Genomic DNA, 16,676 nt, shown 5'->3' on the forward strand with positions numbered 1-16,676 from the left:
GAACTCACTCCCATGTGTATGAAGCACAGGGGTGTCTGGGAACAGGCAGTGTGGGTTTATGAAGGGAAGCTGTGCCTGACCAGATCGCTGCTGAGCAGAGAGAGCAGAGAGTGAGCAGAGGGTGGTGGGACACTGAACAGGATACCCAGAAAATGGGCACAGCCCCGAGGCTGCCAGAGCTCCAGGAGCATTTGGACAATGCCACCAGGGACAGAGTGAGATTGTTGGGGTGTCTGTGCAGGGCCAGGAGTTAGACTGGATGATCCTTGTGGGTCCCTTCCAACTTGGGATACTTTACAAAAAGCAGACCAGTCCCAGTGCAGCTCTCTGGATTTGACTGTGTTCCCTGGCAGCGTTCTCAAGGGAACGGGGGCACTTTTGCTATGACAAAGGGCCTGATTGACCCCTGAACCATCTGTCACAAGCAGTTGATGCAGGAGTGGGAGTAGGGATGCTGCTCTAAACAAGCCACTGGTACCTATTCAGTGCCATGATCCCCCGCCTTCAGCTCTGGGGTCATAAACATCAGAAAGATGCTGGAGGTGCTGGAGCAAGTCCAGAGGAAGCCACAGAAATGCTCCAAGGGCTGGAGCACCTCTGCTTTGGAGCCAGGCTGGGAGAACTGGGGGTGTTCACCTGGAGAAGAGAAGGTCCAGGGAGACATCACACCACTTTCAAGTGCCTAAAGGGGCTCCAGGAGAGCTGGAGAGGGGTTACGGACCAGGGATGGAAGGATAGGATAAGGGGGAATGGCTTCCCATTGCCAAAGGGCAGCATTAGATGGAATACTGGGGAGAAATTCTTCCCTATGAGGGCGGTGATGTCCTGGCACAGTTGCCCAGAAGCAGCTGTGGTTTCCCCATCCCTGGAAGTGTTCCAGTCAGGCTGTACAGGGCTTGGTGCAACCTGGGACAGTGGAACATGTCCTAGTCCCATGGCAGGGGGTGGAATTAAATGGGTTTTAAGGTTTCTCCCAACTCAAACCATTCTAGGATTCTGGGATTCTCCAACAGCTGAAAAAAGAGAAAAATGTCAACAAAACACATTTCCAAAGTGTAAGAGGGAGGGAAAAAAGCCTCACCACATCACTAGCACTGGAAAATTCATTGTTCACCAGGCTTTCCAGAGCCATCCAGCGGACTGGTCTGTTCTCGTTGTCCCCCAGGCAGTGGTAGTCCATGGGGAACAGGTCCCGGGACAGCGCGTTGTCCGTGATCTTCACCTGCAGCGCGTCGTCGATGCTGGGGCACAGAGAACAGCAGCGCTCAGCGACTGCAGCAGCACAGCCCCGCAGCAAACAGCTCTGCTCAGCCCTAAGGCACACACTCAGCATCTATCTAACTGGGGACTGCTAATCCCCACCTCAAGCACTGGCACTCCTGCATCAAGACACACTCCGTGATTAGCAAATATTATCACAGCACCAATTTATTCTGTGCCAACTGATAAGCACTAGAAAATCAGCAGGCTTGATTAAATAAAACTAAACATTTACAAGTGCAAAAAAATACTGTTAAAGCAAACAAGTAACCTCAAGTTACTCCTGCTCTATAGGAGATCCCCTATCAGAGCAATTAAACATCTTGTAGCTCTAGTACCTGTGTGGTAATAAGGCAAAGATCTAAGCAAAGCAAGAACCAGTAATATCTTTAAGCAACCAGTACTCTGTGGTCCAAAAGCATGTCTCCAATCAAAGCATCTGCTGAAAAACTGTTTACTCCCTCCACAAGAGATGCTGATGCTTGTCAGAAATAGGGTACTAAGGGAACTTATTTTAATTGAGAAAAGGTGACTCAAAGTAGTACTGAGAATTTTCCCCCTCTGGGATGTGATTCAAACTCTTTGAACTTAAAACTGTGTGTAACAAAGTTCAATGTTCTCATAAACAGCTGACTTCAGAATATGGCAAAGATACTGGCTTCAACATTGTATGACAAAAATACAGAAGGAACTTTGGGTTGGGGGTGTTGTAACAAATTGGTTTTTGTTGTCTTTTCATCTTGCCAATTATTTCTTTATTTTGATGAGAAAAATGAAATATAAATGCTCTATGTCTGTGCTTCCCCCTCTTTACTATCTCAAATACCTTTTAATTTATTTTATTTCTATACACTTTCAGGCCACTTCATTATCCTCAAAATTTACAGACCAGGCAATTTCCTATCTAGTAATTTCTAAGAATTCAGAGAAATTCCTAGAAGACCCATTTGAAAACAAATTCAGTACAAAGGGCAATTCCTCAGTGATTATAGCCCTGACTTGTGTAATCCTCATGTCCACTGTAAGTGGACCTGGCTGTGCCATGGGCACGTGAGACTAAAAGCATTTCCTCCCTTAAACCTGCCAAGATCACTGGAATCCTGGCTCCCTTCCCAAAATTAGGACACGGGTCTGATGCACTTCCTAGCCTTTCACCACCCAGAGCAAACCTGGGGAACAAATAGGGGCAGGTGGTCCTCCAGGGGACCTTGACTACTGGCACCTCTTTCTCTTTCCAGATATAAAGCTCCAGGTGATTTCTGTCTCCTGTAGTCCCACTTCCTCCTCAGTGTGCTCACCAGTGAGGAAAAGCAACAGAAATTAGGAACAGAATCTGTCAGGAACCCTGTCACACTGCGCATCCTTACAGGGCACAAGAACAGAGGTGGTGGTCACTGAGTGATTGAGTTCCCAGAAACCCACCAAACACCTCCATCTCTACATTTTGGAGTGTATTCCAGCCTGAAGATGGTCTCAAACCCCTCTCTGGCATTCCTACCATTCCAGAGCACATATGTATCTATCCATCACTGGCAACTAAGAAATCTACCAATGAACAAAGTCTTTAACTCAGTTTTTAAGAAGAAAAAAACGAAGAAAACCAACTTTTAAAAAAAAACCTATCCATTGATAATCTGTCAAAGATATTCCAAGTTTTTATTAAAGTTGAAGGGAAGCTTTAATTCTTTTCAAGCCTTTGAAAAAGTGATAGACAAACGCAGCTGAAGCACTTACAGAGAGGATGTTCTGCGTCCTTTGGAAACACGATTCCTGGCTCCCTTTGCTTTGAAGGAAAACCACTGTCTACACCAGTGACCCCAAACCCACATGTTGCAGGAGAGCTCAGGCTGAGTGCAGGGAGCTGCAGCTGCAGAGGGGTCAGTACTTACACACAGTTCCTTGCAGCCAGGTCTTTGTGGATGACCTCCCGTCTGGCCAGGTAGCTCATCCCACAGGCGATCTGGATGGCCATATGTACTAGATCCTGCTGGGAAATCGCCTGCAAGAGCCCAGAGCAGCACCATCAGCCCCTTCAGCCCAGTACCTGCAGGGTTATTGGGACTGCTGTGTTCCAGTGCCCCCTCCCCTTCCAGTCCTCACAGACACAACCACCTATTGACACTCATGATGGTGCCTTACTCTAAATTTTAACTTATTTTTTTGACGTGCTGAGGGAAAATACTTCTATCTTTCAAGTACCTCACTCTTTGTACCTACTTTTCCTTTGACTGGAAGTGGACATAGGCAAAAATGGTCCATTTTACCCCTCTTCCCACACCTTTTTCACTTTGTTTCCCTGGAAACCAGCTAATTTCCAGGCAGCAGCAGCACAGTCAAAATCCTTGTTGCTCTCCAAAACCAGTATCAAAGGCTGTTCCTTCAGCTCCTTCTGCAACTTTGCAGTTCCATCATAATGAAAAACTTGCACGTATTTATAGCTTGGGATACCAAAAGTAGTGTCAGTAAATATGAAATTTCTTCATACACTATTTCCCTTAACTTAATCCACAATTTTCCCTATTTGTTGATATATTTTAGGATGCATTGATTGAGTTTCTACCCTAATGAGAGGTGACTCAGCTTCCTGCCCTCTGAACACCCAGGATAAACAGCCAGGAATGCTTTCCTGGTGGGAATCACTCACTGGGGAGCCACCTCTGCAGTTCTCCTGCCATCACACTGAACAGGAGAGTGCCACAGCCACTCCTCTGGTGGCACAAAGTCAGGTGCCAGAGCAAATGGAGGTTTAATGGGCACAGAGTCCCACATGCCCGAGTGTACCTGAGGATTGTTGGCCTCCACCAATTTGCACTGTCGCAGGAAGAGCTTAAGGTTCCCCCAGTTCATGTAGGGCAGCAGCACCATTGGTTTCTCTCCCTCCTCTATACAGACATGAGTGATAGGCAGCAGATTCCTGGAAGACAGACAAATTCCTAATGTTATGGAACTAAAATTTGATAAAAGTACTTTTGATTCCTAAATACAGCAATAAAATTAATTCAACATGGAAGAAAAGCATTTAATCTTGTATTAGGAATTGCACAGCACATCATCTCCAAATAACTCAAGCCCTAGACACTACTTCTTTTAATAAATTAAATATTTGACTACTTTCTCATCATGAAGAACCCTCTCCAAATGTTTTCACTTGGTCCAAGAGGGCTGACAAACTGTTGTGAATGCAGGTTACCGTTTGTACACAGAAGTGCTATATCCTAATCTGGGAGATTTAGGATAAAATTTTAAAATAACTATATTAACTACATTCTAAATCAACTACAGATATAAAACATATACTTCCATCACAGCAGTTTAACAAAAAAAAAGTCAGAACATCATGTTAGATCTGCTGCAAAGTGACAGAACAGAAAATTTTAATTCTGAATCAACCACTTTAAGGGCCTTTCCAAGCCTTTTGTGGCTCAGGCAACCCTCACGCTGCTGCATCTCTGCACATCTTCCTCAGAAGAAATATAATCTACAGTATTTGCATATATCAATATGCAAATTCATAGAAACTCAAATCATACTGGATACAGTTTCAATTTCCATTAATCATTATTTTAAATACCTGTATTTTCCACTGAAAACCATTAGTAGAAGTCACCAATTACTTACAATTGTTTTTAATTTTGAATTTTCTTACTCCTTCCTGAAAATTTCTCACAGCCAGGTGTCACATCCATGAGCTCTTAAGACCCATGAAGGTCCCAGCTTTATGGGCAGTGTAGGGAAGAAAAGTTTTTTTGACTGTTTTTTAGAAGTTTGACTTATAAATGGGAGGAGAACAGCTCATTTGGAATGATAAGAGCAGGGCAGGTTGATTTTGTTTCTATTTTAGGTATCTTTCACCAACAAACTGCTACTCCTGTATTTTAGGCAAGGCCTGTATTATATAAAGCTGGAAGAGTGGGGAACGTCCAGCCTGGAGAAGGATTCAGGGAGACCTCAGAGCCCTTTCCAATGCCTAAAGGGGCTCCAGGAGAGCTGGAGAGGGACTTGGGACAAGGGATGGAGTGACAGCACAAGGGGGAATGGCTTCCACCTGCCAGATAGGGATAGATGGGATCTTGGGAAGAAATTCTTCCCTGTGAGGGTGGGGAGGCCCTGGCACAGGTTGTCCAAAGAAGCTGTGGCTGCTCCATCCCTGGAAGTGTCCAAGGGTTGGATGGGGCTTGGAGCAACCTGGGCTAGTGGAAGGTGTCCCTGCCCAGGGCAGCGATGAGCTTTAAGGTTCCTTCCCACCCAAACCAACCTGGCATTCCATGATTCTACACAAGTGTTGCTGAATTCCCAACAAAGAGCTCCCTCTGTCCAGGGAGCTTTAGCCCAGGTACTTTCACCTCACAGTGACATGGATTTGTCACCAGCCCTGCCTGCCCTACCTGTGGTGAAGCCCTCTGAGTTTACAGCTTTCCGTCAGCATCATTGTCACCTGCACCTCTGAGGCTTGATCTGAGGGAAAAAGGAACCACAGATAAACTTTGGAAACAAATCAACATATTAATTAAAATTCAGTCCAGATTTGCAAGTCACTTGAGGTCATTTGAGCATGAACAGAACTTGTTTGCCTCCTTTCTTAAAATGGCACTTTACAAAAAGCCCCGAAGTTCAAGGCCAAGTTCTGAGGCTCATTTCTGCTTAAAGGAGTGGGGTGAAGCTCAGAAAGGAAATCAAGCACATTCCAGGTGCTGACAGGCTGTGCTTCTGCACTTCCTGACAGCTTCTGGGCAGGCACAAGCTGGCTGCACTGGGCAGTGTGGTCTCATCCTGCACAGGACCAGTGCCCGTGGAAGCAGTGGGATGTGCCAAGTGCTTCCCAAGCACAAATGTGCTTTAAGGACACTGCTTTACTGCTGAGTTACCGCTCCAGGTACAGTTGTGTTTACTGCCACATGGCGGGAGGCTGTTTATGTCTAGATTTACTTATTTCCTTGCTCTCTGCTTGACACACTTGACTCTTGGTAACTTTAGAACTGTCTGCTGTTCTCTACCCCACCTTTAAAAATGAATAAATAAATAAAACCACTGCTGACAGATAAAATTCAGGCACCTGTGGCAACTCCAGTAACCCACAGCAATCAGAGCATCCACTGGGAAGAAGCACAAGTGGTGCCTGCAACCCCTTTCCCACCACTATTTGTGAATTTGGGGTTCTTTTCCCCCTTTAGTGGCAAGAACCTCCAGGGAAGCTTAAGGATACGTTAACGAGAGCTCTCCCAATCCCACCCTCCTCACACCTGGGAGCATTTTCCGTGTCTCCCTCGTGCTGAGACTAGTTCTGGCAGGGAGCTGGCACAGGAGAGCCTAGCACAGCCCAAGGAGCTCTCCTTGCTGCACTAAGGGGAATTTACATGTTGTGGATGAGTCAAGCCAAGGTTTTACTGCCCTGGGAGGAAGAACAGGCAAGAAATCATCTGTTCTTCTCCCTCCTCCAAGGTCTGATCCTGCTCCCTGTGCAGCCCTGACATCCTCTCCTAACTGAGCCTGAGCCCTGCAAAAGAAATCGTGACTCTGGCTGAGTGAAGAGTGATGGGAGCACTCTGAAGAAGCTCAGAGGTGCCACTAAATTAGTGACAATTATGGCTTTGGTATATTATGGGATGCATCAGCCAGTGCTTTTGGGCCCATCACTACAAGGAAATCAAGGGGCTGGAGCTTCTCCAGGGAAGGGAATGGAGCTGGGAAAGGGGCTGGAGCACCAGGAGAGGCTGAGGAAACTGGGAAAGGGGCTCAGCCTAGAAAAAAAGATTCTAAAAGCCAGTATTAAAAATGGAGGTGGAAATGCAGATTCTGAGAAGTCAGACGAGTAGGTTAGCTGTAGAGAGTTTCAGGTGTAAAAACAGTAATTACAGGGCCCAAAGACCTCAATATCTTCACCCAGCAAATGACGAAGGGAAGAAAGAGATTCCTGGGTGTGAGTTTAAGCTGATTAACTCCTCACACACTCTCTGGCCCTGCGCTTGCTGAACTGGTTTGCTTTTAATTATAAGAGCCACCAAGCAATAATTTGAAGCTTTAAATCAGAGACTGTTTAAGAGTGGATTTAAAATCTACAGAACAAGTCAGGCTGGTTTGGACAATGCACCCACTCATCTCATGGTGACTCTTCTGCCGATGCCTTTCCTTTTCCAGCAGGTCACTGTGACGTTCTGTTGTTTTCTCCCCACGTTACAGTGGTTGAGCACCCAAAAGGATGATTGACTCCCAGGCAAGTATATACGGAAACTGAAATCTTATCTTGTGAAACAGTCCCACCATCCATATTGTATTTGCTTATCAATATTATTTCCTTGTTTTCTGCATGGAAAAAAGCTTACCCAACACCAACAAATTCAACAGACTCAGAACAAACAATAGTGTTCGAGGCTAATCCTCCCCTAGTTGAGACCAGTGCCAATTTAGAACCACCACACAATTTGATTATTGTGAGTTTGTACTAGATGTAATTCAAAACAGTATTAATCACCACTTTTCGGAGTGATTCTTGTCAAAAAGAGGAAAATAACACCAAAATACTGCTACTCCAACAGTCCCCACTGCAATCAGGCCTTTTAAGGCCATTTTCATCAGTTACAAAGTAAAAAGTTCAATTAAACAAACTCTGTCACATTTAGTAGACTATAACCACTTTTGAGCAACCAATACACACATTCTTCAGAGACCAGGACAAAGGTGATCTTGGCAATATTACACTTTATGTTGTGAGGGCCTAGTGAATCTGACCATCCTGTACTGAAAATCCTTAAAACCAATCCAGCAAACCCACCATTTCTAGTCTGGATAAGAGAAACAGAGCCCCAGAGCCAAGCCAGTGAGTGTCAGAGCAATCCCAGAGATGTTTTTCCAAGGACATACTGAGATGAATCCTACAGATTTCATCTTCCTGCCTGGGCCAATGTATAACCCCAAATTCCCCAAACTGTGTCAATCCCTGAGTGCTACACTTAAGCACATACACTTTGTTTTCTTCTCAGAGCTGTCTGTGCAGTCAATCAAACAAAACAAGGGAAGGATCCTGTCAAACCCAGGGGATGCCCACGGGCTTTTGCGGCTCCTTTTGTCTGCCCTGAATCTGTGAAAATGTCGGATAGGAGCACAGCCACACAGCTACAGAGGGGAGAGAGCCTCCCACAGAGCCAGAAACCTCTGACATTGCAACAGCTACTTGGAGACACAACTGAGGAGGTCACAGTCTCCCATTTATTAAATCTGGGCACCAGGAACAGCCTGTTGATTTAAGTTGAATGCTCCAGGGCAAGGCAACAACAGCTCATTATAAAACTTCCTCAAAGCCCTGCAAAAAGCTAAACTGAGGTAGTACCATTATTTGTGATTAAGAACATGTCAGTGCTCAGCCATGAATGGAGTTGCAGCTGGACAGTCATGAGGAGCAGCCAGGTTTCCATAAGGTGATCATGCACCAACAACTGAGAAACCAAAAAGCAGCAACTTCAGGTAAGTTCAGAAGAATATTTAACACCCAGTAATATTCCAGATGCTCAGTTAGGACCAAAAAGGTCCAACTTTTAGAAGGTGCTTAAAACCAAGACTGAGATAGATGTAAATGCAGTCCAGAAAGCAAGATGCTCTCCAAGCCCTAGTTTTACCCAAAAGTCTGGCTGTGAAAGCCTGCCCTGAGGCCCAGGGCAAGAACAAGGCAGGATTCCAAGCTCTGATGGAGCTGCAGGTTTATCTCCTGATATCATAGGATTTGTATGCAGCCAGGCACAATGGGGGTCCTGAAACTGCTGATTTTACAGAAGAGGCTGATCTCTGTGTGCTGGGATGTGCTGGGGCCCTGCCTGGTTCATGGGGAGAAAAAACACCTATTCCATTTTTACTGACTTCTTAAAATCCAGCTGTAAAAATTTATTTAAAAATCTTTGTATGTTACCATTCATTGATCAAATGAATCATCAAGTGAAAATATCTTGGGGAAGTTCTGTGATGACACTAAATTGAAGGAAATTACCTGCTCTGAGACCAGGTACTCATCAGCTGCAGGGCACCAGGCTCTGCTTCACCGGGAAAAGTCACTCCACACCCCAAAGGACGTAGCAGGGATAAAAAGTGGCAATTACCTGGATGAGCTGCACGCTTTTATGAGTCACTTTTTAAGTCAGACCTCCCAGAACCTCAAAATAGCAAAGCACAGCTTAAGTAGATCACAGAATTCTTTAGGCTGGAAAAGCCCTCCAAGATCATCAAGTCCAGTCATTTCCCCAGTGCTGCCAAAGCCTTGTCCCCAAGTGCCACATGCACACATCTGTGAAATCCCTCCAGGGATGGGGACTCCACCATTGCCCTGGGCAGCTGTGCCAGGGCTCAACAGCCCTTTCTGGGAAGAATTTTTCCCTAATATCCACCCAAAACTTCCCCTGGGGCAAACTTGAGGCAATTCCTTCTTGTCCTGTCTGTTGTTCCCTGGGAGAACAGACTGACACCCACCTCACCACAATCCCCTCTCAGGCAGCATTACAATTTAAAAGACTTCTGACTGTAGAATGGTCACTGAAATCTGTTTCTTCAGAAGACAAAGCAGAACCTGAAAATCCATGTAACCACAGGTTTCAAAACTGAACTGCGTCATATTTTAACCCTCTCACAGCCTGCTACAAGTAGTAACAGTAGATTCTCTCAGCACTGCTGTCAGAAGCAGCTCTGCAAATGCTACAGCCAGGAGCTCCAAGGCTTCTGATGAATGTTTCCAACAGCAATATTTAAGATGTTTTACCTGCAGCTTTTCTCATCTTTGGACTATTTGTAATGGCTTGTTCCCCTATGAACTTCCTCCTGTTTCATACTGCAAGGTAATACTCCCCCACATCACACACAGCCCACTTCCTACATACCTGCTTTTTTTCACAGCCTTTTATTACCTTTATAATTTTTCAGCCTTGTGAACTTTGCTAAATATCCTCTGACAAAGCACACAGGCTCTAGTTATTTAAGGGTGACAGGCACAGAGGCAGGCACAGTGGTCACAGAGTGTGGCCACAGGAACTGAGAGTGCAGGGCTAGAGCAGCTCCAGGTGATAAATGCTCCCAAGTATCAACAAATCCTTGTTAATTACTGCTGCTTCTGCATGGCAATTAATTAGGTAAAACTGCTCCCAAGGCAGAATTCCACCCCAGTTCAAAGAGAATGCATGCCTGAGTATTGCTTTAACTCTTCTACACGAGTCTTTGGAAGAAATTCAATGCCCGTGCTCACATCTGTTGCACAGGACATTTTTTAATGCTCCTAGCAGGTAACTTTCACAACTTTCCTTCACTAGAAGGATGCTAAAGGAATGCAAGAAGTCATGATCCAACCTGCTCTTTCATAGGCAGAAAGCATATAAAAAATATTTCAGCTTTAAAATTTCAAGGCCCCAGGAGTCAGACAGGGCCAAGTGGAGCCAATGGAGCATCCGATGATTCCTCCTGCCATGGACTGAGCACAGCACACTGCGCTCCTGTTTGCAGCTTGGCGCTGCAGGAGGTGTTCAGGTCATCACTTCCATAAATCAACATCCCCCTGCTTTCCAAGGCAGCCCTGCATCCTACAGAATTCCACTCTCCTGTAAAGGTTAAGACATGCACACCAAACCACAGCAGGAGGAGGTTACAGCATGGGACACCGCACTTAGTCCTGGTAACATTTCCAGAGAGCAGGATTTCTCTTCCAGTCCTGGTATCCAGGCATCAAGTATCAACCACATGAGTTTATTTTGCAAAGCAAGCCAGCTCACACTGACAAAATCAAGCCTCATTTAAATAAATCCTGGGATTGAGTCAACATGACACTGCTAAAATAGGGAATGTTATTCTGATTTTCCTACATTACAAATGCACATGCAGTTTTAAACCACAGAAAAGGGCAGAGAAAAGCAGGATTTGGGGACAGTCTTAGTTCCCCGTGTAACAGTAACACCAGAATCCAAGAAGCAGCAGCAAAGAGGAGAAAGTAAAAGGCTCTTTGGTCAACAATCCATTTAACTCAAAATGAACCTAGAAGTGTTAAGTAAATGCAAAGTGAAACTGGGAAAGAGAGACATGACAGATGTCATGGTCCAAAGGTCAAGGGGCAGAACATAATTAAACTAATGTACAAGCAGAGATTTTAACTGTATGTAAATTGAAGTGTCCTGCAGGTGAATATCTTTAAATGATGTAGTACAGTATTTTGGAAATCATCCCCTCAGTATTTTCTGAAGCATAATTTACTGCTTTAGGTGTCTCAGGGTATTCTCTTAAAGATCTAGGATTAAATGACAAATCGAGTGCATTTTCAGGGTGATATTGAGAAATCTGCTACTTATCCTGATTTCTTTAAATTCAAGTATCATCCTTTATAAAGACACTCAAGAATTTAGCTCAGATGAGCAGTAACTCTTGATTTGTTTTTTTGGCATAAACTATATTCTTCAGAAACAGGATCCTGCACTCTGATTTTGGAAGGTTAAATACTTTTGAACAATTAGTTCAAATACTGTATGTTTAAAGTATGAACTTAAACTCAGAACTATTTTCACAAGGCTGCGCTTTTAAGAATGAACTGCCCAGAATAGCAAATTTCATCAATTTAAAGATGACTGCTTGAGAACAACTATGGATGCTCCAAGTTCTGGTATCTGTTTAGTGTGAACAAGAAACCTTCACCTTGGTTAAGTGTGGACAAGCAGCTCTGTGACAAATCCCCTAAATGTGCCCACTGCTTTTTCGTGTTTGGCACAGCCTGATTTCTCAGGATTTCTATTCGTACACTTCTCAACTGCATGAAGTTCTACAGGGTCACCAATCTTGCAATGGTTTGGGTTGGAAGGGACCTTAAAGCTCATCTCACTCCACCTCCTGCCACGGGCAGGGACACCTCACACTAGACCACAATGTTCCAAGCCCTGTCCAGCCTGGCCTGAACACTTCCAGGGATGGGGCATCTCCTCCTAACTAGACCAGCAATAAATTTAAAAAAAATCTAAACTGTAAAATGTCAGAGATAGCCAAGAATGCTGTAAGTCTTTTAGTTACCTAAGATGACAGAACTCAAAGCTTTGTTAAAAGTTGGTAAAACAATATAGTTTAAAGAGCTGACCTTTGTCAACACTGACTTTTTTTTCCAGTGCTTTCCATGGGTGGTTTGTTTCCAAACACTCCTTCCTTGTACATCAGAAAAATGTTAAGTGGTTAGAACATGAAATGGGAGCAGCCGGGTTATCTTGAACAGCACACTGGGTTGTTTTTACCAAAAGTGTACCTTGGCCAGAACATCCTAAATGAGTCAGGGCTCTGCACAGCTCACCCTCACTTCATATGTTCCTGGAATAATACAATTCCATTTGTTTTGCTAAGCATTTTCTCCTTCACAGGAAAAGCACCATTAAACAATGTGTTCTTTAAATCAAAGGTGAAACTTGTGTGTTTTTTTTAATGATTTAAGATTCCCCAGAAAGGCTGAAGGGATCTATTAAACCCTGGTAAGAGATTAAACGCCTGCTTGGAGAAACATGCCATCAGAGACACTTCCAAAACTGAGAGGGATTGGAAACTGCTGATTGGAAAGTGAAGCATTACACCCTCATAACAGAATTTTTCTGTAAAACAAAAAACACATCAAAGAAAGCAAATGCCAGCAAAGTCTCATCTTTCTAACTAAGAACTTAGTCAGGTTGTGTTGATCCAAAGATTCCAAAATCCCAAATATTCTAGATAACATATCCTTGTTCTTGCTGGCAATGACACACATCCTCAATCTTCATCAGTGTCTGTTTGAAGACAGAATGAAGGCAAATTTTCCACTGAAATGTCTAAGTGTGAAAGTAACTATGACGTTGAGCACCTTGCCTAGCAAATGAACAGAGTGGAAGTATAAAGTGCAGACAACACAACTGTATGGCCAACATGAAGGATGTAGGACAGTCTGAACAAGTCACAGCTTTTCCCCAGAACATGGGATCGTTGTAGTCTGAAGTTATTAGAGTTTCCTGAACGCCAAGAGAGATCCATTTTCCTTTTAAGCTCTGGCACGAGGCACTGCACATATCAGAAGGCTCAGGTACCCAGACACAGATGATACAGCATTAAAAAAAACTTAAAAACTCATCTATTTCATGAACATGCATGTAAAAACTCTGTCACTGCCATGGGTATGTTACAACTTTCTCTCTGTAGTGAACTGAAGTTCCATTAAAGAAAAAACTCCTTTAAGGATCTGGAGTGAAACCCAGGGATGAATCCTCCTTCAGCCTGTCTTTGTAAGAGATGTGGTGTTGAGACTTCAAGAGAAGCATCTCCAACTTTTTATCAATTTTTTCCCATCAATTTAAGAGCTACAGAACAAATCACTTCAAAAGTACTTCAATAACTTCAAGTGTTCAAATGAAAGACCCCAAATTGTGCAGCAGATGAGAAACCAGTCAGATCATGCTGAACAAGCACACTCCAAACTATTCAACCCCTGCACTGATATTGCTTAATCAGGTTCAAACTTGCTTTTTGAGAGTCTGACCTAATCTGCTCCAGCTTGAGACAACAGGGAATACAGAATATCCCAGGAAACTCTCTGGATGGTCTCTTCCACCTCTCAGGCAGGTCCTTGGTTTTCATGTATTACTGACTCCTTTAAGAGCAGATCACTTCAGAAGGGGAACAAGTACAATGTTCAGAGAAATCCAGGGATCCTGTTTTCACTGAGCACTCTCCTGGCTTATAGCAATGCTCTGCATCTCAGTAAAGCTCTGGAAAACATTGGGGAAGGAAAGTGGGAAGGGCTGCTGCAATTACTGCAGTCAACTACCTGTGCTTTTGATCCTTTGGGGGCAACAATCTATCATGGGGAAAGAATACAGGGAAGGCTGTATTCACTCTCCCTCCAGGGCAGGAAATACCCACAGATGTAAGTATTGCCTGATGAGCTCAACAGCCACAACATTCACCTTCCCCAGCACAGGAAATGAGAAAACTGACAGCACATTCCCTCTGTCCATATTACTGGAAATAGCCCCTCTTGAAAGGGTATTGATGCTGTAATACACTGACAGCTGAAGGAGGGAGACATGAAAAGAGATCCATTGTAACAGGCACTTAGGGCACAACTTTTCTTCATGTATTTTCATCACAGCTTGCAGGGACAGGACAAGGGGCAACAGTTTTAAATGGGAAAAGGGTAGATTTACATTTGACATAAGGAAAACAACTTTTAAAAAATTATTTATTTACTTTTCCCTGTGAGGTCAGACACTGGCACAGGTTGCCTGGAGATACCGTGGCTGCCTCATCCACAGAAGTATCCCAGGCCAGGTTGGATGGGGCTTGGAGCAACCTGGTCCATGGAAGGTGTCCCTGCCCATGGCAGGGGTGGGAGTGGATGGCTTTAAGGTCCCTTCCAACCCAAATCATTCTGGAATTCTAGGATTCTCTTGAAATTCCAGGTTTAAAGCCATAACAACTCTCCTAATGTCAGAACAGTGTCTTCAGTTTCTCAAGCTCTGATCCTGGTGAGAAAAAAAGAGGTGTTTTTTCTCTCAAGGAAGTTATTATTCCTCATGGTACCTACTAAAAGAACTTCAGCTCACATTTTTTAAAGATCTGGAACACTCCACCCTCCCTCCTCATTGTTTCCTGACATTTCGGGTAATACTGAACTTCATTTTATCACTTTCAGAGTGCACCTCTGGGTAAAACAAGACAGTTCTGGAGCAGCTCGTACTTGGAAGGGATAATTTAACTCCACAGACAAAGCCTTTATTCCTCGTCTGCCTTCCATGACCCTCAGGCTTTATTGCCTTCAGCAAAGAGATACTTAAGTCAGTTTAATGGTTCTCATACCCATCAAGCTTTTATGGTCCTGCCCTGCTCCTGCTCGTGCCAGAACAGCAGTGTGTGTGTGGCCACACTGAGTGAGATCAAGGAAAAACTGTGATTACATGAGAATTTTTGCAGGTTTTTTCTTCCAACCAGATCAAATTCCCAACTCATTACATGTCCCAGCTGCACACACAGCAATCACAGCCAGGGTGTGAAAATGAAGCTGCTGTGAGGAGAGGGGATATTACATGTTTTTTTCCTTGCAAACTTGTGCTGCCTAAGCCCAAGTATCAGCAAAACCTACTCTACACTTTTTACATACAGATCCTTTTTAATGCTGTGAAATTCTCTACAGTGATCCTATGAATGCCATCACTCCCTGAAGACCATGCTCCAGTTCACTGCACTGAATCCTTCCCTCCAAAGGGAAGAGCTTTATTGTCCCTGTAGGACACTGCTGTGTTACAGACACAAAGCACTGTAAGGGAGAATTAGAAATTTGGGAGTGCTCTGGAAGTCCCATTTTGGGAAAGAAATTTAGTAAGAGGTCATGGGAGGCAGCTAAATTAAGATCACTTTTGACAAATGCTGTTATGTTGTTTAATCCAATGCTATAAAAAGTAGCTCATGTGCCAAGGGCTAAGTTTTTGAGAACTATATTAAATAACAGCCAAGAAAAAAAAAAGACAGAACTGTTTGGCAGGGAAAGCAAACAGAAGAAGCCAGAATTCAGAAAATGTTCCCAAAATACTGGAAAGAAGCATATTTTTTTGGTTTTTAAATAAGAGAAACCAGGCTGAGTGCTGGGGCTGTTCACCTGCAGAAGAGAAGGCTCCAGGGAGAACTTAGATCCCCTTCCTGTGCCTACAGGGGCTCTAGGAGAGCTGGAGAGGGACTTGGGATAAGGGATGGAGGGACAGGACAAGCTTTAAGCTGCTAGAGGGCAGGGTTAGATAGGATACTGGGGAGAAATTCTTCTCTGTGAGGGTGGTGGAGCTCTGGCTCAGGTTGCCCAGAGAAGCTGTGGCTGTCCCATCCCTGGAAGTGTTCCAGGCCAGGTTGGACAGAGCTTGGAGCAATCTGGGCTAGTGGAAGTGTCCCTGCCCATGGAAGGGGGTGGAGATTTAAGCTCCCCCCCACCCCAAACTATTCCATGATTTGTTCCATGATTCTCTGTCATGTGAGAGAAAAGAGCACCACAAGCATCTGATTGTGTCAGAAACAGACCCAAGGTTGCTGCTTTCTTTAAGTAAGGTATTTTTCTTAAAGGTGGCAGAGAATAAATGGGTAGCAGAAAGATTCAACAACAAAATTCAGCAGCTTCATCATTTCCCAATCAGTACCTTCAAAAATTAATAGCCAGGCAAAAAAAAAAAAAAAAGTAGAATGAGTTGAAATTCTTACAGATGCTTTTTTTTTTTCCAAGAAAGAATTAAAGAAGTTGTCAAATGAAAAACCAAAGGCAACAAGACACCCAACTGAAATGACAAAAATAAGTGGTGAAACAACCACTGCACTGGGAATTGGCAAAAATCTTGTGTGCTACCAAAGAACTAGTGATGATTGCAGAGGAAGGAATAGATGCAGGATACATGTAACACAGGGATACACTTAGGATAATGTAA

General features: G+C 44.0%; 1 protein-coding gene across 2 annotated transcripts in view; it reads right to left on the bottom strand.

The window, feature by feature from the left end:
- Positions 1–16,676, bottom strand: part of RYK (receptor like tyrosine kinase) — a 46,320-nt gene that overhangs the window by 4,325 nt on the left and 25,319 nt on the right. For both annotated transcript variants that reach the window (XM_005529590.3, XM_088061273.1), the window contains exons 10-13: positions 5,646–5,715; positions 4,042–4,174; positions 3,150–3,259; positions 1,082–1,241 (exon numbers count right to left, since the gene is read on the bottom strand). In XM_005529590.3, the coding sequence (XP_005529647.3) occupies positions 1,082–1,241; positions 3,150–3,259; positions 4,042–4,174; positions 5,646–5,715 (473 nt within the window). The remainder of the gene's footprint in view (positions 1–1,081; positions 1,242–3,149; positions 3,260–4,041; positions 4,175–5,645; positions 5,716–16,676) is intronic.

This window comes from Pseudopodoces humilis, chromosome 11 (assembly GCF_049639895.1).
Source record: "Pseudopodoces humilis isolate 2021_Gansu_Grassland_sample_001 chromosome 11, ASM4963989v1, whole genome shotgun sequence".
In the NCBI taxonomy this organism is placed as follows: Eukaryota; Metazoa; Chordata; class Aves; order Passeriformes; family Paridae; genus Pseudopodoces; species Pseudopodoces humilis.